The sequence below is a fragment of the Nomascus leucogenys genome, chromosome 11 (genome assembly GCF_006542625.1).
Source record: "Nomascus leucogenys isolate Asia chromosome 11, Asia_NLE_v1, whole genome shotgun sequence".
In the NCBI taxonomy this organism is placed as follows: domain Eukaryota; kingdom Metazoa; phylum Chordata; class Mammalia; order Primates; family Hylobatidae; genus Nomascus; species Nomascus leucogenys.
Window position 1 is genome coordinate 18,527,212 of NC_044391.1, and position 24,406 is coordinate 18,551,617.

At 36.9% G+C, this 24,406-nt stretch overlaps 1 protein-coding gene across 14 annotated transcripts in view; it reads left to right on the top strand.

The window, feature by feature from the left end:
* ADAM22 (ADAM metallopeptidase domain 22) overlaps positions 1-24,406 on the top strand; it is a 258,439-nt gene that overhangs the window by 118,576 nt on the left and 115,457 nt on the right. For all 14 annotated transcript variants that reach the window (XR_004032234.1, XM_030822043.1, XM_030822044.1 and 11 more), the window contains one exon: positions 16,929-16,995. Coding sequence is in view for 13 of the 14 variants with exons in the window: in XM_030822043.1 (XP_030677903.1) it covers positions 16,929-16,995 (67 nt within the window). In the remaining variant the exon portion in view is untranslated. The remainder of the gene's footprint in view (positions 1-16,928; positions 16,996-24,406) is intronic.

Here is a 24,406-nt window from a genome sequence, read left to right on the forward strand (position 1 = left end):
GTGTGTTGCCTCTAGTGTTTGAATTTCCCTAAGGAGCAGTTAGAAGCCCAGCTAAGTTCCAGCAAGCAGGGATATGCTTCTTCCTTTCCTGGCAGAAATAGGAGGTTCTCTTTCTGGAGAAACAACCCACGTTTCTGGATTGGGAGCATAGTCAGCTGAGGGCAAGTGATATACTGAAAACAGGAGGGTGTACTGATTTCTATATGTTGAATCAGAGATCCTTAGTTCCCATCCCCAGGTTGCTCTCTGAACATTGACACCAAGTTTATGCTGTCCAACCAGGAGATTGGAGGCTCACTCTCTGGGCCAAGTGATCAATCCATGGTAAAGAATCTATGGATGCTGACATTTGGAATCCTTCTAATGAAATTTCTGCCTCCCTCTAGAGACACCCACCCATCCACAACCCTGCTGTTCTTCACAGAGCTTCCAGGAATGTTGTAATGCTTCACTCTCAACAACAGTGGAGAGCCAAGGACGATCAGCTGTCTAACCAAAAAGAAAGAGAGCAGAGAAACAAATGAATTCAGTTGAAACAATAAAAAATTTGGGAACAGAAGAAAATATTTAAAGCTCAAAGCTATAATAATATATAGGCCTACCTTGGAGAGATTGAGAATTCAATTCCAAACTACCTCAGTACAGCAAATATCACAATAAAGCAAGTCACATACATTTTATGGTTTCCCAGTTCATATAAAAGTTATGTTCAGACACCTGCACTCATATGTTCAATGAAGCACTGCTCATAACAGTGAAAAATGGACTCAACCTAGGCGCTGATTGATGGTGGATTGGATTTAAAAATGTGGCATATATACACCACGGAATACTATGCAGTCATAAAAGAATGAAATCATGTCTTTTGCAGGAACGTGAATACAGCTGAAGGCCATTGTCCTAAGTGAATTAGTGCAGAAACAAAAAAACAAATACTGCATGTTCTTACTTATAAGTGAAAGCTAAACATTGGGTACACATGGTGGACATAATGATAGAAACAATAGACACTAGGGACTCCGAAAGGGGAGAAAGGGATGGGGACAAACGTTGAAAAACTACTTACTGGGTACTATATTTACTGTTTGGTTGAGGGGTTCAGTAAAAGCCAAACCTCTTAATTATACAATATAGCCACATAACAAACCTACACACGCACCCCCGAATCTAAAAAAAACCCCAATTCTGTGTTTACACTATATTGTAGTCTAGTAAGTGTGCAACAGCATTATGTCTAAAGAGGTATATACCCTAATTAAAAAATACTGTACTGCTAAAAATGCTAATGATCATCTTAGACTTCAGCAAATTGTCATCTTTTTGCCACTGAAGGGTCTCGCCTCAGTGTTGATGGCTGCTGACTGATCAGAATTGTGGTTGCTGAAGGTTGGGGTATTTGTGGCAATTTCATAAAATAACAATTAAGTTTGCTGCATTGATTACTTTCACAAAAGATTTCTCCATAGCACGAGATGCTGTTTGATAGCAATTTACCCATAGCAGAACTTCTTTCAGATTTGGACTTAATCCTCTAGAACTCTACCACTGCTTTATCAGCTAAGTTTATATTATTTTAAATCTTTGTTGTTATTTCAACAGTGTTCACAACATTTTCACCAGGAGTAGATTCTGCCTTAAAAATGCACTTTTTTTGGCCGGGCGCAGTGGCTCACGCCTGTAATCCTAGCACTTTGGGAGGCCGAGGCGGGTGGATTACGAGGTCAGGAGATCGAGACCATCCTGGCTAATGGTGAAACCTGTCTCTACTAAAAATAAAAAAATTAGCCGGGCGTGGTGGCGGGCGCCTGTAGTCTCAGGCTACTCAGGAGGCTGAGGCAGGAGAATGGCATGAACCCGGGAGGCAGAGCCTGCAGTGAGCCAAGACTGTGCCACTGCACTCCACCCTGGGCGACAGAGTGAGACTCCATCTCAAAAAAACAAAAACAAAAAAACCACTTTTTTTCGCTCATCCATAAGAAGTGACTCGGCCAGGTGCAGTGGCTCACGCCTGTAATCCTAGCACTTTGGGAGGCTGAGGAGGGCGAATCACTTGAGGTCAGGAATTCGAGACCAGCCTGGCCAACATGGTGAAATCCTGTCTCTACTAAAAGTACAAAACTTAGCCTGGCGTGGTGGCAGGCACCTGTAGTCCCATCTACTCAGGAGGCTGAGGCAGGAGAATCACTTGAACCCAGGAGACAAAGGTTGCAGTGAGCCGAGATTGCACCACTGCACTCCAGCCTGGGTGACAGAGCAAGACTCCATCTCAAAAAAAAAAAAGACTCCTCGTCCATCCAGATTTGATCATGAGATTATAGCATTCAGTCACATCTTCAGATTACATTTCTAATTCTAGTTATCTTGCTACTTCTACCACATCTGCAGGACTTCCTCCACTGAAGTCTTTAACCCTAAGCCATCCATGATGGTCAAAATCAACTTCTTCCAAACTCATATTTGTGTTGATATTTTGACTTCCTCTTATGAATATGGATGTTCTTAATGGCATCTAGATGGGGCAAAGGTTTTCAATTTACTTTGCCCAGATCCATCAGAGGAATCACTGTCTATGGCAGCAATAGCCTTACGAAATGTATTTCTTAAATAATAAGACTTGAAGTTGAAATTACTTCTTGATCTATGGGCTGCAAAATGGATGTGGTGTTAGAAAGTATGAAAACAACATTAATCTCCTTGTACATCTCCATCAGAGCTCTTAGGTGACTAGATGCATTGTCAATGAATAGCAATATTTTGAAAGAAATATTTTTTTCCTGAGCAGTAGATCTCAATGATGGGCTGAAAATATTCAGTAAACCACATTGTCAAAAGATATGCTGTCATCCAGGCTTTGTTGTTGCATTTACAGAGCACAGGCAGAGTAGATTTAGGATAATTCCTAAGGGCCTTAGGGTTCTCAGAATGGTAAGTGAGTATTGGCTTAAAGTCACCAGCTGCATTAGCCCTAAACAAAAGAGTCAGCCTTTCTCTTTCTCTCTCTCTCTCTCTCTCTTTTTTTTTTTTTAAGGCAGAGTCACAGGTTGTGGCCCAGGCTGGAGTATAGTGACACAATCACAGCTCACTGCAGCCTGAACCTCCCCAGGCTGAAGCGATCAACCTGCCTAGCCTCCCAAATAGCTTGGACTACAGGCGCGTACCACCATACCTGGGTGCTTTTTAAATTTTTTTGTAGAGACAGGGTCCTGCTGTGTTGCCCAGGCTAGTCTCAAATGCCTGAGCTCAAGCCATGCTCTTGCCTCAGTCTCCTGAAGTGCTGGAATTACAGGTATGAGCCACTGCACCTGACCCCTTCTTTTGAAGCTTTGAAACCAGGTATTGACTTCTCCTCTCTGGCTGGGAAAGTCCTAGATGACATCTTCTTCCAATAAAAGGCTGTTTTGTCTATGTTGAAAAATCTGTTTTGTGCTATAGCCACCTTCATCAATTGTCTTATCTAGATCTTCTAGATAAATTGTGGCAGCTTCTCCATCAGCACTTGCTGCTCTACCTTGTACTTTTATATTGTGGAGACTGCTTCCTTCTTTAAACCTCATAAAGCAGCCTCTGCTAGCTTCAAACATTTCTTCTGCAACTTCCTCATGTCTCTCAGCCTTCATATAGTTAAAGAGAGTTAGGGCCTTATTCTGGGTTAGGTTTTGGCTTAAGGGAATATGTGGCTGGTTTGATCTTCTATCTATACCACTAAAACTTTCTTCATATCAGCAATAAGGCTGTTTTGCTTTTTTATCATTCATGTGTTCAGTATAGCAGCACTTTTAATTTCCTTCAAGAACTTTTCCTTTGCATTCACAACTTGGCTAACTGTTTGGCATTAAGAGGTTTAGTTTTTGACTTATCTTGGCTTTCAACATGCCTTCCTCACTAAGCTTAATTGTGTCTAGCTTTTGATTTAGAGTAAGAGACATGCAACTCCTTCTTTTCTTGGACACTTAGAAGCCAATGTAGGGTTATTAATTGACCTAATTTCCATATTGTTTTGTCTCAGGGAATAGGGATGCCTGTGGAGAGGGAGGGAGATGGGGGAATGGCCAATCAGTTGAGCAGTGAGAACACACACAACATTTATTAAGCTCGCTCTCTTACATGGGTTTGATTCATTGTGCCCTCAAACAATTATAATAGTAACATCAAAGGTCACTGATTACAGATCACCATAACAGATAAACTAATGAAAAGTTTTAAATATTGTGAGAATTACCAAAATATGACACAGACACAAAGTGAGCATATGCTGTTGGAAAATGGCACTGATAGACTTGCTTGGTGCCGGATTGTTACAAACCTTCAATTTGTAAAACAACAATAGCAACAACAAGAACAAAAACACAGTATCTGTGAAGCACGATAAAGCAAAGCACAATAAAACAAGGTATGCCTGTATTCAAAGAGATAACTACTGCATTTATGGAAAAAGAAAATCATACTTAAAAATTCAGAGAAAAACACCTAGAAAAAATAGTAGAAACAATAACAAAGCAGTAGACGTTTGAATACTATGGTTGAAAAATAAAAGTTCTCCCAGAAAACAGGAAAAAAGATGAAGAAGTGGAATATAGAAGAGACAAGATAAAAACTTAGAGGATCATTCACCATCGTAGTGATACTAAGAAAAGAAAATTTAGAGGATCATTCAGGAGACTAAACATCTGACTGGTAGGAGTCCCAGAAAGACATTAGAGAAAGGACAGAGAGGAAATTATCAAAAAAAAATTTAAGAAAATTTTTCATAACTGAAGGACAGGAATTTCTAGATTGAAAGTACCATTGAATGCCCAGGACAGTGAATGAAAGAAGACCCACATGAAGACATATAATTTTGATGTTTCAGAATGGTGGAGATAAAAGAGAAGATCACAATGGCTTCCATAGAGGAAAAAACAGGTTACATGGAATAGCATTAGACAGACTTCTTACTAGCCATACGAGGAGACAATGGAGCAATGCTGTGTAAGTTCTGCAGGATTTCTGTACTTACAAATCCAAACCATCAATCAAAGATGAGTTCTCAGAAAATGTGTATGCAAGATTTAAAATAAATTAACATCATGCATTCTTTATTTGGAAGGCATTGGAGACTGAGCACCACCAAAATAAAAGGGAGAAGATCAAGAAAATGTGAGATATAGGAAACAGTTTACAATGAAGATGGAAGCCAAGGGAGTTCCCAGGATCATAGATTCTAGGATTACGGCTGTACAACCGGCCTAGGGTGCGGTTAGTTCAGATGTGAGCAGGAGGATGGAAGGCCACAGGAGGGATGTAGCCAGGAAAATATTGGAATTAATATATTACCTAATATATTTGCCCATATTGAAGGCTTTATAGTTATGTAGAAAAGTTTAGTGCTGATGTAGCTACATATGTAGAAAACTAGAGAGATGAAAAGAGAAGAAAATTATGGGAGGAGTAAAGATACAGGTTGAGGTTGGGTTTAGTGGTCCAGAGAATGAGCTTTGTAGTCAGGCTGTCTGAATTTGGATGCTGTCTATAACACTTACTACTACTAACTGCATACTCTTGAGTAAATTACCTTTCTGTCCTTCAGTTTCCTCATCTGTATGGAGATACTAATCATACCTACCACTTTAGTCTACTCCTGCTTCTGTAACAAAGTACCACAGACTGAGTAATTTATAAGTCATAGAATTTTTTTTTCCTCACAGTTCTGGAGCCTGGGAGGTTCAAAATCAAGGCACTGGCAGATTCAGTGTCTGGTAAGGAGTCATTCACTGCTTCCAAGATGGTGCCTTGGTGCTGTGTCCTCCAGAGGTGACAAATGCTTTGTCTTCACGTGGCAGACAGGATGGAAGGGCAAATGGGACTAACTTTCTAAAGATTTTATAAAGGCACTAATCTGTTCTATGAGGGCAAAGCTTTCATGACCCAATAACCTCCCAAAGGCCTCACCTCTTAATATCATCCTCTTGAGGGTTAAGTTCCAATGTAAAAACTTTGGGAGGATGCATCCATTCAAACCACAGCACCTACTTAGTATTTTGTTGTGTGGATCAGATGAGCTAATATATGCAAAACCATTAGATCAGTAGAAATAGTACTAGTAATCATACTAATAGTAGTAGTAGTGGTAGCAGTGGTAATAGTAGTAGGTGCTCAAAATTGTTAACTATTATTTCTATTATTGCTATTAGTTTTAAAATTGAAAAATAATTAAGATGTTTAATACTTTGCTTGAGAAATTTTGTGATAAGTACGTAGAAGAAACTGTTTAAAATAATAAACCCAAAACAAAACATTTTTAATGACCTATAGTGCCACCACTCAAAGGTGAAATTTTTAAACATGTAGGTGTACTTTTTCCCTGTGCATTGTTTTATTTATATAATTGTTATATTCTCGCTATATAATTTTGTGTTCTGCTTTTTTTTTTAACATAAAAGAACCATATTACCTGTTAATACAAACTCTAATTAAAGAGTTTTTGTTGACTTCATTATTTTCCACTAAATGTATGGAAAATTTTCGTTTAACCAAGTATCTATTTTTATATATTTAGTTTGCTTTGTGAATAACATTGGGTGATGCTTTCCTAAAATACATTTCAAAATTTAATTTTCTTATTAGAAATATAATACATGTTTATTATAGACATTTTAAGGTGCCAAAATAAGATCAGTAAAATTAATGTAACAGTAATCTGTTACATTACTTACTCTTACCTAGAGATAAGCACTGCTAGCATCTTCATAATGTATGCCTCTTATCTTTTTTCTTGACAACATTTATTTTTTATTTCTTGTGCAAAATGTTGAACTTTTCTTGTAGATGGTGTGACCACCTTTTGATATCTTCTATGGCATGTTAGTGTCAGCAGAATGTTTAATTGTAAATTTTGGGATCTTATTTTTTAAATTGCTTTAAAATTTTTCAGTGTTTCACAATGATAGTGTATTGAAAATCTTTACAGCTACACATCTATTTTAAAATTATTCAGAATTATTCCTTAAATTCTTAGAAACAGAATTGCAGGTTCAAAAGGTATACATTTAATATGTATTGTCAAATTTCCCTCCATGAAAATTCTACAAAACTCTATGCTCACAGCCTTGTCAACACTAGGTTTTCTGATATCTTTTTAATTCCATAAAATGTCTCCTATATTTAGAGTTATTTTTCTTCATTAGATTCTTAGGTACAAAGAATATTAGAAGTTTAAGACTTTTACTGTTTTGAAAAATTGCTTTATCAAAAGAGGACAGTATTTGACTGTGATTAACAGTGGATAATAATGTCTGCTACTCTGTCTTCTCACTAATGATGGAATTGTTATATTCTTCATGTGGATGATAAGCGAAATGTTGACAGGTTAACAGAGTAGATCTTAAGCCTTACAGTACTCCAGGCAAGATAGCATGGTGGCTCAGACCAGGTGGTGGCAATGGAAATGTTCATATTCTGGAAATTTTTTTTGAAAACACTATTGACAGAATTTTCTGATCAGTTGCATATATGATTTGTAAGAGAGATTAAAGAGTCAATGATCACTATGATTTTTGGCCAGGGTAATTGGAAAATTGAAGTAGCCATTTAAGAAGCTGGGAAGATTCTAGGAGAATCATGTTTGTCAAGCAAGATCAGGAGCCCAAGTTTGGACATGTTAAGTGTGATGCTTATTTAATAATTAAGAGATGTTGAGTACATAGTTGGATATATGATTCCGGTGTTTAGAGGAGAATTCTAAGCTGGAGATATAAATCTAAGAGACATCAGCATATAATTGAGTATAATTATATGCTGTATAATTAATTAAGAGAAAACATTAGATGAAATCACCGAGGAAGAGAGTGTCAAAAGAAAAGAGGAGGATCAAGTACTGATCCCTGGGGGTACTCCAATGTTTAGGAACTGTAGCGATGAGAAGAAACCTACAAAGGAGACAGAAGCAGCAGCAAGAGAAAGGAGAAAAACCAGGACTGTGTGGTTCCTGGTAGGAAATTGAAGGAAATATTTCCAAGAGGAAGGGTGATCAGCTATGTCAAATGCTGCTTATACATCAAGTAAGATTAAGACTAAGAATTAACTGTTAGATTTAATGATATAGAGGTAGCTAAATAGTGACCATGAAAGTACAGGTTTGGTGAAGTGGCGTGGTGAAAACCAGATTAGATAGGATCTGATTTTCAAGTGACTAATATTATAAAAATGCCCAATAATTCAACTTTTTTCAAGTGCCCCAAATCTCCATTTCTAGGGTACTCCTAAGAAGTCTAAGTAAATTTTGAAGTAAGTCTGGCAATTTTACCCTTAAAAAACTACAAAACATTAGTCCTTTACTTGGCTGTAATGGGGAGGAACATGTCTCCCTCTGTTGATTATTTGCAATAAGATTCACCAGGGACTCATTTTAATTGCCTTAGCGTAGTGTGTTCCCTGGTACCTTGGCTTTTGAAGTGGTATTGAGCCACAATGATCAGATATGCCAACAGGCCATTATATGTTAATAGAATTTTACTAGCATATTCGTAGACTGTTAATTTGATTAAACTTTCATGTCTTGGTAACTTTTCTTTATAGCAGAATAAACGTAGGAGATTCTGATTTGGTAGGCCTGAGGGTGTCTAGGCATTTTTTTTTTTTTTAATTTACTGATTTTGCTGCAAAGCCAGGCTTGGAAAACTTTGCTTTATTAGGAACAGGGGTCTATAAATAAGAGCTAACATTCATGATAGTGCCAGGCTCAACTTTTACTTGATCACATTTATTGTAAGTGCCCTAGTCCTAGCATACACATTTAAACCTCCCTGATAATTTTCATCAGATTGCGACTTCCTCAATAGAAGTAACAAAATAGCCTCACCTTTAGACACAAGAGTACACAGAAAATTTCTTTTATGTGCATAAGCAAGAGAAGAATTATATTTACAAATTGGAAAAGTAATAAAGTGAAACTTTCATCCAAAAATCAGATATTTAATAAACTTAATTCCCTTTTGTAGTTTCCTTTTAATTTAGTTTAAACAACATAAACATTTTAAATACCACTCATTACATGCTGAGGGTATAGATAACAGTTTTGGCACTCTAAAAAAGGCTGAGGAATGGATGGTTAATTCTCAGTGATATTTATTCATTTTCTGTAATGAGGATTCTCTAGTATATCAAAAGGATCTGGAGGGTTGGTGCATGGCTAGAGAAAGTAAGAAAATAAAGAAAATGAAATGGAGGTGTTGGGGAGGGATTCATAGAATGGAGAGAATGGGAAGAATGTTTTCTTTAAAAAACCTTTCTAAGCTCATAATTTGTTATTCCTCTTAAATGAAATAATGAAATTTGGATCCTTAAAGCTTCCATTTTTTCCAGTTCTCTTCTTCTGGAGAGCTTTTCATAGTTTAAAGACCTTATGAAATCTTTGATTTTCTATTGTGACCTATGATCTGTGGGCTTCTCTTATTTTCACTGGTTGGATTATAATCATATTTGGAGGCTTATGATTCTTTTATATTGTCCACAGAAAGTTACATTTAATATTTGGTGACTGCTCTAAGGAAAACATAGTAATTTAGGGCAGCATAACAATCATTGAATGTTAGAATAAGAAGGCATAGCTTGTTACAGTATATTATAATCTTTACAGTGTATATTGTTTTGCACAATTCTGTAGGTCAACTGGGCAGATATGCTTTATGTAGTGTCAGCTGGGATGCTATTATATCTGGAAGATGCAAACTTGCCTCAGTGACGTGGTTGGAAATTGGTGTCAGTGTTGGCTTGGAATTCACTGGGTCTGTCAGCTAGGGACATGATTCTCCTCCACATGGTCTTTTTATGTGTTTGCTTGGTCTTCCTGACAGCATGGTGGCTGGATTCAAAGGAGAATTCTACATGCATGAAAATGGAATCTGCAGATCTCAGATGTTACACAGAGCTGTAGTTTGAATGTTTGTCACCTCTAAATATCATGTTGAAATTTAATTGCCATTGTAACAGTATGAAGAGGTGGGACCTTTTAAGGGTGATTAGGCCATGAGGGCTGGCTGCACTCACAGGCCTGGGATTGGTGCCTTATTAAAGGGCAAGTTTGATTCCCTCTTGCTTCTGTGTGTGCTCTCCCCTCTCTCTCTGGCTCGCTCTCACCCTCTCTTGCCTTCCCTTACCTTCCCTCCCTCTTCCTCCCTCTCCCTACCTCTTTCCCTCTCTTCTCCCTGTCTCCTTCCTCCCTTTCTTTCTCCTTTTCTCCCTTTCCTTCTCTCTCCCTCTCTCCTTCTGCTTTCCTTCTCTCTTTCTCTCCTTCTACCATATGATGACACAGCAAAAAGGCCCTCACAAGTTGCTGGCACCTTGATATTGGACTTCCCAGCCTCTGGAACTGTGAGCCAACATGTTTCTGTTCATTCTACATTACCTAGTCTGTGATATTCTGTTACAGCAGCACAAAACAGACTAAGACACACAATATCACTTCTGTCTCATATTTTTCACAGGGCCAGCTCAGATTCAAGGGGAGAAGAAATGGTTTCCACTTTGCCATTAGAAGAGTTACAATTTGTCGCCTTCTTTAATCAACCACAGTTTGTCCTTTGGCCACAAATTATTTGTATTTATCACATATGCAGAATGTATTGAATTCCTCCAGAGACCCCTGAAAAATCTTATTCCATTATAGTATCAGGCTCAAATGCAAGGTTCAGGTTCTCATCATCTGCATCAGGTCCAGGTGTAGATAAGGCTTCTTAGGTGAGGTAGCCCAGGTGTAGACCCTTGAACCAAAAAGATAACCTAAAATACAGGGTAGATAGGGGCAGGATGACTGCAGTAGACACTCCTGTTCAAAAAGTGGGAAATAGCTACTCAGGAGTCACTGGTCCATTGAATTTCTTTTTTTTTTTTTTTTTTTTTTTTTTTGAGACGGAGTCTTGCTCTGTTGCCCAGGCTGGAGTGCAGTGGCACAATCTCGGCTCACTGCAAGCTCTGCCTCCCGGGTTCACGCCATTCTCCTGCCTCAGCCTCTCCGAGTAGCTGGGACTACAGGCGCCCGCCACCACACCCGGCTAATTTTTTTGTATTTTTAGTAGAGACCGGGTTTCACCGTGGTCTCCATCTCCTGACCTCGTGATCCGCCCGCCTCGGCCTCCCAAAGTGCTGGGATTACAAGCATGAGCCACCGCGCCCGGCCTGGTCCGTTGAATTTCTGATACTGAATCAGGTATGTCACTGGTTTCTCCTGCTTTGGCAGAAGGGAATATATGTTGCTTAAAGCTCTGCTTTGCTTCCTGGGAGCAGTCCTTTTGTGGTTCTTGGGTTCATCCTCTGAGTCAACATTTTTTTTTTTTTTTTAAAGAAATGTGCCGGGCTTAAAGCTAACTATCTTTCTAGGTCTGTTTCCTGACTATAAAAAGTTTGAACTGATTGTCCATTTTGGTCCAAGCTGGTGTGGTTCCAGTGATACAATTCTCTTAAGAACTTCACAGGTTTCATGTGAATCTCATTGGCATTTACCCCATTAGACAAATCCACATCCACAGATCTTTTTGAGATAGGTCCCTCTCTACTGTGAGTTAAGATGCTATGGGACAATGCCCTGAAGATTCATACTAGCTTTTTTGTTTAGGTGAGAACGTCTATGAGAACCTAAAAGATTCTTAGAAACTCTTTTGTCTAGCTGAGGCCCTTAATAGTTTTCGGAACTCTTTTACATAGATGATTTGGTCAAGGCGAAACAGCCTTTAGTCTTTCTGAGTTGTAACAAAGGGTTTTAAAACTACACCCTTGACTTACTCTTGACCTTGAGGTTACATCTTACTGGCAGCACCTTGGATTAGATCTTTGCTCTGAGGCTGTTTCTTTGAAAATCTATTGCACATTCAAGTTTCTTTGTTCATTTGTTTGCTTCTTATGCAAGCATCACTTCAGAAGCACATGATTTTGTTTTTTTCTATTAATTTTGTTATGTTAACTGTGATAACTTGGTTAAGGTAATGTCTCCAGTTTTTTTTTCCACTCTCAAGTTGTTACTAGGATACATTTTGAAGGTAGAATTGAATGTTCGGATTTGACTGAGAGAGTTATGCATTAGACATGTTGAATTTGAGATGCCTATTTGACATCCTAGTAGAGACTGGTTCAGAAACAGGAGTGCTGGTAGATTGGAAAGATGAGATATTCCTGTTTTCATTTTTCCAGTGAATACAGAAGTGAGATTATCTGAAGGGAGTGATAATGAGGGAGCACAGCAGAGATGTGAGGAGAGAGATTTAGAAGGATCTTCTCAAAGTAAATTGAGCGGAAAAGCATAGTGGACTTAAGGGCAGTGTCGTGACGAGGGACCGTTTGACAACTGTGATCCTAAACCAGCCTATGACCATTCAAGATGTTCTACTTCTTGGAGTCAGACTTTGATTAGTAGAAGGAGTTTTACTGTGATTGAGGTTTGGTCAAGCAAGTACAGTGGAAAGAGGGGTAAATTAGTTTAGAGTGTGTGCAGGGAGGTGATTTATCAGGACAGATCATGGAAGATAAACTGGATTAAGTAGACAAGAAGGAGGTGAGGAGAGTGAAAAAGTGGTAGATAGGCTCAATGGTTTTAAGTTACAAAACAGAGAGAGTTCTAGAGAAAGATGAATAAATATGAGATGGTGAATAGGGTATGTGAATGATTGAAATCAGGATGTGGGATGCATTTCATCGATGTTCTGGTTTAATACCATATCAGCTTTATGAAGTGATTTTTTTTTTTTTTTTTACTGTCTCAATTTTAAACAGAAGCAAATTATGTTGATCAAGATTAAGCAACTTGGCCAAGGGTACACAATTAGTAAATGGCAGAGCTTGGATGGAAAATTAAAATATTTGTTTTTGTTTTTAACTCCCAAACCTTTGTATAATACTATACCAGCTGTCTCTGATTCATGACAGTTGCCCACTACACAAAGGATAATCATTATTATGACTGAAAATGTTTACATTATATTTGTTTTGCTTTTTTAGGCTTGTTATGACATGCAAATGAAAAAAGGTCTCAGAAAACATTTCTAATTTTGTAAACATCTACTTACTTCCTTTAGAGAATGAGTGGCCTTTAGAAATCGGTTGAAAATGATTTTTACTTTTATATTTCAAAGTTCACAAACAAGCATTCACACATCATTATTAAGCTATTAGTATGGAGTGAATTCTACCTGACCCATTTACATTAATATAAAATTTCCTTTATGTTAAGGAGGTCTTCCATTTTCCTACACTTAAAATGATTTAAGTAGATCCCTATATAATGATAAACAATGACGTTCTAAAGAAAGTAACAAGATAATTTGATTATCTCTACTTCAGGAAGCTTCAAGAAAATTAACTTAGGTTCTAACTTGATGATAGTAAAGATTTTATGGTTTAGTAGAGGGAAAAGTGAAACTTTAAATTTAAGGATTCTCACCCTAATCATTAAAATAACAATACTTAGCAGACTTTCACAATATGCAAACAAACAAAACCAAATTGCATGAGCTGTTTTTGGTTTAAAATTACACGAAGCGCTTTCCAGCAATACTTGTATATAGAGGCTTGATTGAAATAGCTGCATAATTCCTGAGCAGAGGGCTTTTCTTTGCTGTAATTACATTCGTGCAGTGACTCATATTCTCTTAATGCCTAGATTTTATAATTCAAAGGGAAACGTTCCCTTGAAATTTGAAAACCTGGAGGACTCAAAAGTTGTTTTTAAATTTTATTATTCTTATTACTACTACTATTCCTACACCACAGCTAGTATTCCTCTGAGGAATATTTGACTTAGGTGATTTTGATTTCACTCATGCTGGCTCCAGTAGGGGGGTTTGACTCATGTGACAGTGTTAGAGCAAGGATCCCAAAGATGTCTAGCACAGGGATAGGGTGTTCTGCATTCAGGGACTTCAGCAGTGGAGATGTGGGGCTTTCACTCTGGTATTCACCACCGTACAGCTCAGTTTGTTTTAAGTGTCAGCTTACTTTTGACTTTCTGTTTCTCTTTCCTTCATCAGCTGAATGATTTTTTTCTGAATTTACAAGTTCAGATTCCCAGGAGAGGGAACCTGGCTGGCTCTGCTGATAAACATGCCTCTGTATGATGATGTTTCTCTCCTACTTCCGGGGAAGTTTTTAAGACTGATAGCAAGGTTGGAGGACAGTCCTTTGCAAACACCTGGCTAGTATCTCTCCTGTTTTGGGTAAACAGGGTGTGATGCGGATGCTGGAGCAATTACCAGTTTTGCCTGAGGCAGGTCTTTCCCATGTAATTTCACGTTTTTGTTATAAGCCCTTGGAAATTTGTGAAATATATAATATACTCATGATGAAGACAAAAAAAAAGACAATTTTCAGTTGGATGTACAACAAGTACTTTCTTCATCCCTCTCCTTTCCAACAATATTGTTCAGTTCTCTGTAAAGAAGCATGATGGTCAAGGGAGGCCTGGCAGGAGAATGTTGATTGTTCAAAGACAAATGTTCTTGTCAAAGGACTGGTTTAGGAGTGGCCATATAATGTAATTCTGGCAACAGATACTTGAGAAGATGAATGCTAAGAGCTATTTTTGAAAGGGCTTGTTCACTTTTAAAAATAAATACAAGGCGTTTTTAAATCTTGGAATAATGTATTTTTTATAAGATGCTGAGAATTGCAGCCGTAATATCAGGGTCATGAGAGGAGCCAGTTAAGAGGGCCCCAGCTACCATGCTGAGGGCAGAGCAGAAAGTTGTAAACACCCCTTATCTCATTAATGGCACTGAGCCACCCCATGAGCCAACCCTGGAACTGCCCTGATGTCAGGTGGGAAAATTACTTTGAGGCAATGGTAGCCTCCAAGTATGCTTAGGTGAGCTATCCTAGAGGTGAGGGAACCAAAAGCTCCCACAGACTAAATTCCAATCCTCAAATCACATAATTCACTAAATTAATTTAAAGTGCACAGTGAGAGGCAAGAGGAAAGATTATTAGGTTGGTATACCTGGGTTAGGGGCAAGTAGGGTAGAGGGGCCGTGCCAGCTAATCCTGGGATACATAGTGTTCATGTTCATACATCTGCATATGCCTTCCCTGCTGATGGTGTGGTTACAAGGACCAGAGTTGAGGTTTGGGCAAGCCTCAAAGATAGCAGTTGTCCCAAGCTAATAACACTTCCTCAAGTGTCTGAGAGATACTGGGACAAGTATGCCTAGTCAGTGGCTGTGGCTTGCCAGTTAGCCTCACAGACAGTGGTGAGTTCTGTTGTGTTTATTGGACAGATAACAAATGGGGCAGGAAAGAGTATCAGCAGTTGTTGTTAACCAGGGTGATTTTGTACCCCAGTGTACATTTAGCAATGTCTGGAGACATTTTTGATTGTCATGACTGGTATATGTAAGAGATGCTACTGGCATCTATTAGGTAGAATCCAGGGATGTTAAGTGTGCTACAGTGAACAAGACAGCCTCCCAAGACAAAGAATTATCTGGCCCAAAGTATCAATTGTGTCGAAGCTGAAAAACCCCCTCATGAATATTAAGTGCATATGTATATTTAGTGTATCCTGGATATTTAGTGCCTCTTATATATTTAATATATCATGAACATTTATTACTCATATGCTTCAAGAGTAATTGACATTTGTTGATCTTGCAGCCCTTTCTGTCAGTGTGTAACACATACACAATCTTTTTATACTTTATACATCTGTGAATTCTGTTCATGTCTTACTAGCAAATACATACTTAAAATATCTTAAAAGGGTTTGCCTATATTTTATAAACCTCAAATTTATTTATCAAATAGAACTGAATATCCTCAGAAGCAAATTTATATTATACTAGTCCTGGAATTTCAAAGAAGAAATAAGATGATAAATGTCCTGATTGTTTAATATACTTTTTGTTGTGTTTTCTACAGCTTGCAGCTGAGAGCATGCTAGCTGATTCTCACATAAAGTCAGTAAGAACATCTATTCTAAAGATAAATGAAGCATTGACTTAGACTATAATTACAAGTTTTCTAAATAGTAATATAAGCATCAGATAGTACAGGATTATGGTGCCTGCATTAATGTAATGCTTGTTTGATCGTTCTGTTTACATTTCAAGCAATTGTAGACATGGTGCTTATCATGATGAACCTCTGTGCTCAAAAAGGCACATTTTTAAATGATTGGAACAGTTTTTGTTTGATGACCTTCAGTTTACTTAAGGACTTTTTAGTTGGCTCAATGTCTATTAATAGAGCAACACTAGAAATTTATAGCTTCATGCATTTTTAAAAATTTATTAATGATAGTTTTATTTATATTTTAGTGCTTTGAAAGATTAAAAATATGTTATGGAAGTTGTGTCTTCCCTCCATTAAAAGGGAAAGTTTTTCACATATATGAAATTAAAGAGAAGCATATTTAAGATTATAGAAACATGTAAATATTGTTGTTTAGGATTGATTTCAAAAAAGAATTATTTTCAAATGTTGATGGTATATATTCCATTTCATTTCTTTTAACTTTCTTTGCCTTTTTTTTATTTTGTGATGGAAACTAACATTTTGTCAGATGAAAATATCACATATAACACATAAAGAAATGGTAAGGCATAATATACAATTAAAACTGTTTGATAAAAAGTTAAAGTAAAAAATTAAGAACAATATGTCTTTAAAATAATGATGTGCTTACGGTAGTTTCCTGGAATTATTGGCTGGTTCAGCAGAATCAGCTGTGCTCAGCAATGGAGTGACAGGTGGTGTAGGCAGTTCAACCTCATGTCCTTTTAGAAATACTGGGGTGTGTGTGTGTGTGTGTGTCTGTGTGTGTGTGTGTGTGTGTGTGTGAGAGAGACCTATAAAGTGTTGATTTGGGGAGGGTTAAAGAATTGTTAAAGCAGATATGTGTAAACTAGATCCTGATTTTCATGTTTTACATTTTTGGGATCCTCTTTAGTCATCATTTATTTTTGTTGTTGCAGTGATTTGCTGTCCTCTGAATACATAGAGAGACACATTGAACATGGAGGCAAGACTGTGGAAGTTAAAGTAAGTGAAATTTTCCTACTTTTGGGGAAATTTATTGAGAATCTTTTAATACTACTGATTATGATTTTAATTTTCAATGATATTTCTAATGTACAGTTTTGAGGGTTTTAAAAATGCTTTATAATTTGAAGTTTTATCACCCACTTTGGAAAAATGAAACTTTACTTTTAGTTATCAGAAAAAGAGTTTTTAGGGTACTGTAGGAATTGTTAGACTTATGTTTTATAGGATTTCTGTAGCTGCAAGTACTAGGTTGGTGCAAAAGTCCTTGTGGTTTTTGTCGTTACTTTTAATGGCAAAAACCCCAATTATTTTTATTTTTATTTTTATTTTTTGAGACAAAGTCTCGCTCCTATCGCCCAGCTGGAGTGCAATGGCACGATCTTGGCTCACTGCAACTTCCGCCTCCCAGGTTCAAGTGATTCTCTTGCCTCAGTCTCCCAAGTAGCTGGGATTACAGGCGCCTGTCACCACACCTGGCTAATTTTTGTATTTTTAGTAGAGAGGGGGTTTCACCATGTTGGCCAGGCTGGTCTCGAACTTCTGACCTCAGGCGATCCTCCCGCCCCGGCCTCCCAAAGTGCTGGGATTACAGGCATGAGCCACCGCGCCTGGGAAACCCCAGTGACTTTCACACCAACCTGTAGTTCTTTCTTAGATTATGTCACTGAAAGTAGTTTTTGAAATTTGCCTTTAAGGTTACCACTGAAAACCAAGAGGTGAAAACTTGGGTCCAGGGTAGGTGTTTGCCTTTGCATTCAGTTGTGAAAGATTCCCAACCCCGCCGTCCCTCCACCCCGCCCCACCCCACACCTCCACCGGTAAAATGTAAAATTGTTAGATCTACAGGAGATCAAGGAGTTAAAAATACCTGGAGACAGAAATCTCAGGATACTAGTTATGACAGGTAAACTGTGAAAATATTAACACAAAAATAAAAGCCTCCACCAGCTAGAGGCATAAGAATATGGGGTTTTTCCCCCAGATCTGCAGATGGTATAATCTGAGAGCATATGAAAACAAAAGCCACCCAAGTATGGGTCTTCCTTCTGCTCAATGTTTAGTATAGTGACTTTTGGCCAAGTGTTTATTTTCTTCTGAATAGTGTTCAGAGTATCTATTCTACTTTATCTGAATTATAATCCCACTTGTTCATATTCATTTCCTTTTTCTAATTACAAATTAGATACATGCTCATTTTAGAAAACTTGTAAACAGAGAAAAGTAGAACAAAAAAGGAACACTTTATCCTTAAACTCATCACTGAGAGATAAATGTTTTCATTTTGTTATTTGAGTGTTTTTTTGTCATATGCACACATTTGTATATATACATAGATATTTACATAGTATCATATATGGCTACAATATTGTATCTGCTTGCTTCTGTATCATTTTGTAAACATTTGCCAAGTTATTTTCCCATAAAGCCTTTGTTCAGTTTTTTATGTACGTATATTACTGTAGTAAAGCTTTATTTAAACTAAACTGTTATCAGTAACCAAAATAAATTATATTGTCCTATTCAAATGACAATCTGAAGATAACTGAGTTTTTCAATTATATATATAAACTAAAAGAAAACTTTTCATTATGGAAAAGTTTAAACATATTTCGAAGTGAAAAGAATGCTATAATGGAACCCCTCATTCCCATCATCTACCATCAACAGTTATCAACACTTCGACTATCTTTTTTTTCTCTCTTTACTTTGTGTTTGTGTGTGTGTGTGTGTGTATGTGTAGTATTTTAAAGCAAATTCCAGACATTAGGACATTTTGTCAGTAAATACATCCTGTATACCTATACATTTCTAATTCATAAAGACTTAAAATCTGGTAATTCTTGTAAGCGACCTAGATGTAATAATTATGCCTGTCTCCCCAGAAAGTTATTCTAAACTAAAGATAGGTGAATTGAATGGTGGATTAATTTATATTACTGCCTCCCTACAGAAAGGATATCAGGATTCTTCTAGATATAACAGGGGAGAATGGAGCCATTTTGTTTATAGTTGGGAAAAAAAATTACCTAGGGCTAGAATCTCCAGGTCCTTTTATTCCCATCCCTATTCATTTGGCTTCACTTCTCTATTTTGTATGATAATGTTTTTCTGATGTAGAGTATCTCTTATTCCCTTGTTAAATTAAAGAGGAAAGGAAACAGGCCATTCACTGTCTATTTCCATCTATGTCGGTCAGTGGAATGATGAAATGCAAAAAGAGCGTGGAGGGTGGACCCAGCAGACAGCTCTCTGCTGTCTCTACAGTAGTATCCTTTTTCAGAAAACTTGTACCTAATCAGCAAAGTGCACTCCACTCTAGGATCTTAAGGCTCCATGGGTATACATAACACATGAAGTGCTGACTTTGCTGCACAATCTTTGCTGATTTTCCAACCTGAGAATTGCAGTTTCTTTGCTGATGGTTTTTCCAACCCCTAAGCCTGTCATACCAGGGAAATGATAAATACAAACTTTGTCCAGACTGAAGGGCCAGAGGTTGTTTCTTTTTCCCTTTAAGAAAACCTCTTTGATCTCACCTGTCACCTCCATTTGTTTCCACTCCATTTAAAAATCTAACTCAAAATTCTCCTCTGGGTTTTTCCAGGAACCACATTGAAAGTGCTGAATTCTGCCCATCAATCCAAAGTCAGTAGCCAATTATTTCTCTAAGACAGAAGCCAATTGTTCCCTCCTGTCTCGACCTCTGTGCTTAGCTCTTTGGGATGTTTCTTTTTACATGAAATCTGATAGAAGTCTGTTTTCTTTATTGATGACTCATTAATACATTATAAATCAAATTTGTAACGTTTTATATTTTTTTCCTTCCCTGCAGTACCTTTTTAAAAAGCAACTCTTAAAACTTTTACTTCTCCTTTACCTTCCATGTTAGTTTGCTAAAGCTACCATAACAAAGTACCACAGACTGGGTGGCTTAAACAGTAGAAATGTATGTTCTCTCAATTCTGGAAGCCAGAAGTCCAAGATCAAGATGTTGATAGGGTTGGTTTCTTCCGAGGCCTCTCTCCTTGGATTGTACATGGTTTTCTTCCTGTGTCTTCACATGGCTTTCCCTCTGTGTATATCTGCATCCTAATCTCTTCATGTGAGAACATCATTCCTATTGAACTAGGGCCCAACCTAATAACCCTGTTTTAACTGCATTACCTCTTTAGAGACCCAGTCTCTACATACAGTTATATTCTGAGGTATTAGGGGTTAGGACTTTAACATATGCATTTTGGGGGAACACAATCCACCTATAACACCTTCCTTAAGAGCCCTGTAAGTTTTTTTTTTTTTTTTCTTAAAGTTGGCTTTTCTCTTGGGACTGAGGTAAATGAAAGGAAATATGAAATCAAAGCTAAACTCTAAGAGCTTCTTGTGTCAGTTTGCACAAGCATGGCCATATGTATCCTAAGGATGCAAATTTAAAATTAAAGTGTTATTCCAAATTTAACAATGGCTAGAAACCAGTCGATAAATGGCTGTGCTCAGGTGTCTTTGAACTTTTGGTAAAGGCATACATTTTTCAGGAAAAAACATTTTTAAAAAAGAGCTGGATGCAGTGTCACGCCTGTTTGCAGCTACCAAGGAGGCTGAGGTGGGAGGATCACTTCAGCTCAAGAGTTCAAGGCCAGCCTGGGCAACATAGCAAGAGACTGTCTTGAACAACAACAACAAAAAATCATAAATCTTTTAGATTGCAATTTTATTTTTAAAAACCTATATGGTAAAATATACAACTGACACAGAAATTCACATAAAACAATGTATGGGTTGATGAAATACTAAAGGCAAACGTTTTTATAATGACCATTCAGTTCAAGCAATAGAGCTCGGCCAGCTGTTTATTTGCTGCGTCCCAAACCCAAGCCCTTTTCATCCTCCTCTTGTAAGATTTGTAAACACTATCCTGACTTTTATTGTAATCCCTTCCTTGCTTTTGTTTATAGTTTTATCACCAAAGCAGGTACCCCTATAGTTTAATTTTGGCTGTGTAGGTTTTAAAAATAATTTTTGGCTGGGCGCAGTGGCTCACGCCTGTAATTCCAGCACTTTGGGAGGCCGAGGCGGGTGGATCACGACATCAGGAGATCGAGACCATCCTGGCTAACACAGTGAAACCCAGTCTCTACTAAAAATACAAAAAATTAGCTGGGCGTGGTGGCATGCACCTCTAATCCCAGCTACTCAGGAGGCTGAGGCAGGAGAATCGCTTGAACCCAGGAGGCAGAGGTTGCAGTGAGCCGAGATTGTGCCACTGCACTCCAGCCTGGGTGACAGAGCAAGACTCTGTCTCAAAAATAAAATAAAATAATAATGTTTTAAAAATTATCTTTCGCTTTTGTTCCCCCTTGCAATTTATTTGTTGAAGAAACCAGATTGTTTATCCTATGTAATTTTCTACAATCTGGATTTTGATGTTGATTGCAATTTTGTATTTAATGTAAAAACAAACACATTTTGGTGATTGTTCCTTAACATAATGATTTGTGCTATCTGCAGGGACATCATCAGCCTCATTGAAATTAGTTTATCTTGTTCATATAGCTGTGCATAAATATACAACTGACACATAGCTGTGCATAATTCTGATATAAAAGTTTATCTTGTTCACATAGCTGTGCATAATTCTGATATAAAAGTTATATTAAAACTTTAAAAGAATTTTTTTCAAAGGTTACAAAGATAAAGTCTTTATGCAAGAAAAGAAAGATACTTTTTGTTCCTTTAATGAGACATATTAATCTTTCACTTACATTTATTTTCAATCCATTTAAAAATTAAATTCTTAATTTACTCATCTGTTTAGGGAGAACTTTTATGTGATTGACATGGACTTCTAAAATAATTTTAAAGTAAAGTCTCAACTAATCAGAATACCTTGGGAATACAACTTTAATTCTGATTATGGAGAACCATCATTCTGGATTCGTAAGACGAAGGGCATTGGAATTGATGAGTAGTGGCAACAGAGTCTCAGCCATGCAGTTTGCTGCTTTATAGCTTGTTTTGTCTTGAAACAGAAAGCTGCTAATATATGGGGTTAATTGAAATGAACAGTTATATAGGCTTTAGTTAATCAGTATTATAATACTAACAGTAATAACTATTTATTACAGTAATAACTTTTATTGTATGATGTGATAGTCACATAAATTTGTATGTACCATTCAATCCTCAAGACATCCTGTAAATATAACTGTTATCCTAATTTACAGAAATGAGACACAGAGAAGTTACACAACTTGCGAAAGTAACGTAGTAAAGAGTAATAAAGCTGCAGTTTGAATCTAGTTTCTCTAACTCCAGAGCTGACGCTTACATGTATAAGATTTTACATACTATAGAATGTACACCGAATGTATGGTGTACATTCTATAATATGTAAAACAAGATAGGCATAAAAATTGAAATGTATTTTATTTATACTCATGGTATACATATCTACGTCATTTTTGGTATCTAACAATTTCTCCTTTATGTTCCTTAATCCTTAAACTGAAATGGTGATCTACATAAAGACCCTTTAGGCATTTCTCTCAAATTCAGTTATGCATTTAGGTAGTTTTTCTGTAATATCAGTTGCCTTGGGCAAGAATGGTAAAAGACACACTCCAGGCTAAAGCTTGTTTTATTTTTGTTTGAATGAACATATGAGGAAAATAACCATAGTATGAATTTTAGAAAACTAAGAGAGGAATGTCAAATCCTTTATATATGTCAGGAATATGTGTAGATAGGGCAGGGAACAAATTTTCTTGTGGCCAAAAAGTAAAAGTAGACATCTTTGTAGAGATATGATTTATTATATCACCAATGAAAGATCATGACAGTCAGGCATATTCTGACTATTAGCATAGTTCTGATAATATTTCTTGGTTAAATTATTTGATCTCATATGATTATAGTAAAAAGTAATGGGCACTGAATATCTGTTTTTATTAGCTCAAGTTATTTCTAAACTACTGTATATGAGCATTCCCAACTTTTCTTTGGATTAGATTTCTAATCCTTAACGATGAGTTTGTACAGAGACATCCATTACACAATATTGATTTTTGACTGGTAATTGACTGTTTACTACTCATCGTTTGATTGAATTGAGTGCACTCAAGAATCATTGCATCAAAATCTTAATTGTATTCATAGTTGCAGTAAAAAGATGAATAAGAAAGCAAAGGAGTGTGGGCCACCATTGAAGTCTGGAAATGAGTAAAGGAATTGGAGAGAGTGCTGTGTGTTGAAGGGCAGTTGTCAGAGGAGAAAGGAATACATAAGGGTGGGAGAGGTTATTATGACTCTAGGGAATACCATCTCCCAGCAGGCACCTATGCTGCTAGCAGAGTCTCTAGATGCCTTTTGTGCTCATTTTTCTAAGTCAGATTTCCATTTCTTCTTTCTTAAAAAAGGGATACCTTTTAAAAATCCTGCCTTAATGGTTTAGTTTTCCCCAGTGAATGTGTCAATGACAGGAAAAAAAAAAACACTAGTAGAGGACAGCTGTAAGAAATCACTTAGAAAATTTTAAATATAGTGACTGTCAGGACAACAGATGCCTCCCTAGCTAACTTTGTAATTCCTGTGAACTTGAACAGCAGTGATAGAAAATTTCTTGCGATCTCAAATTGTATTCAAGATTTCTCATGTCACCTCTTCTAGATTTCCCCACAAGGACCATAGTTCTCAATACTTGAATAACTCAAAAGGTACACAACATGTTAGAGAAATAATGTTTCTTAAGATATCTTTTAAAATGTATTGTTTGTAAAAACAACAACATTTCAAAATTATATGTGCAATATAACACCGTGGACTCCTTTCTTAAGTGAAATATGTTCTCAGTTTGTCATTAGTGACAGAGTTTAGTTTATATACGATATAGGTTATGGTTTAGTGACTGCATTCCATTTCTTTTTTTTTTTAATGACAGTACTTATACTTAACATATTCTGTAATGGGACATAGATTTTTTTTCCAACTCCAGTGCAAATTGAATAGTAAAGAATTGCTTGAATTGTTTCTTTTTTGGCCATGGGAAGCACAAAAGTAGCTATTAAACTGTCAAAATGGCTCATATTTATTGCAACAGAAAAGACGAACACAGGGGTTAATTTGCTTTTGCTTACCCTGGATATAAAATTTCCTTATTGATTCTTAAAACTGCATTACCATACAGAATCTTGGCTCTTTCTATAAGAGTAAGAAGAGTACGCAATTAAATATATATATAAAAAAAAAAACAGACCTTGGTGTGCAGTAAATTTTGCTGCATGCATTCTTAGTACAGAGCTATCCATACCATTGCATCAATGATGAATCTTCTGAAGTAGAGACTTGTGTGTTTTTTCAAGTAGGTTTTTAGATTATCTTTTGTTTTGGATGGAGTCTTTGAGATAAAATGTAA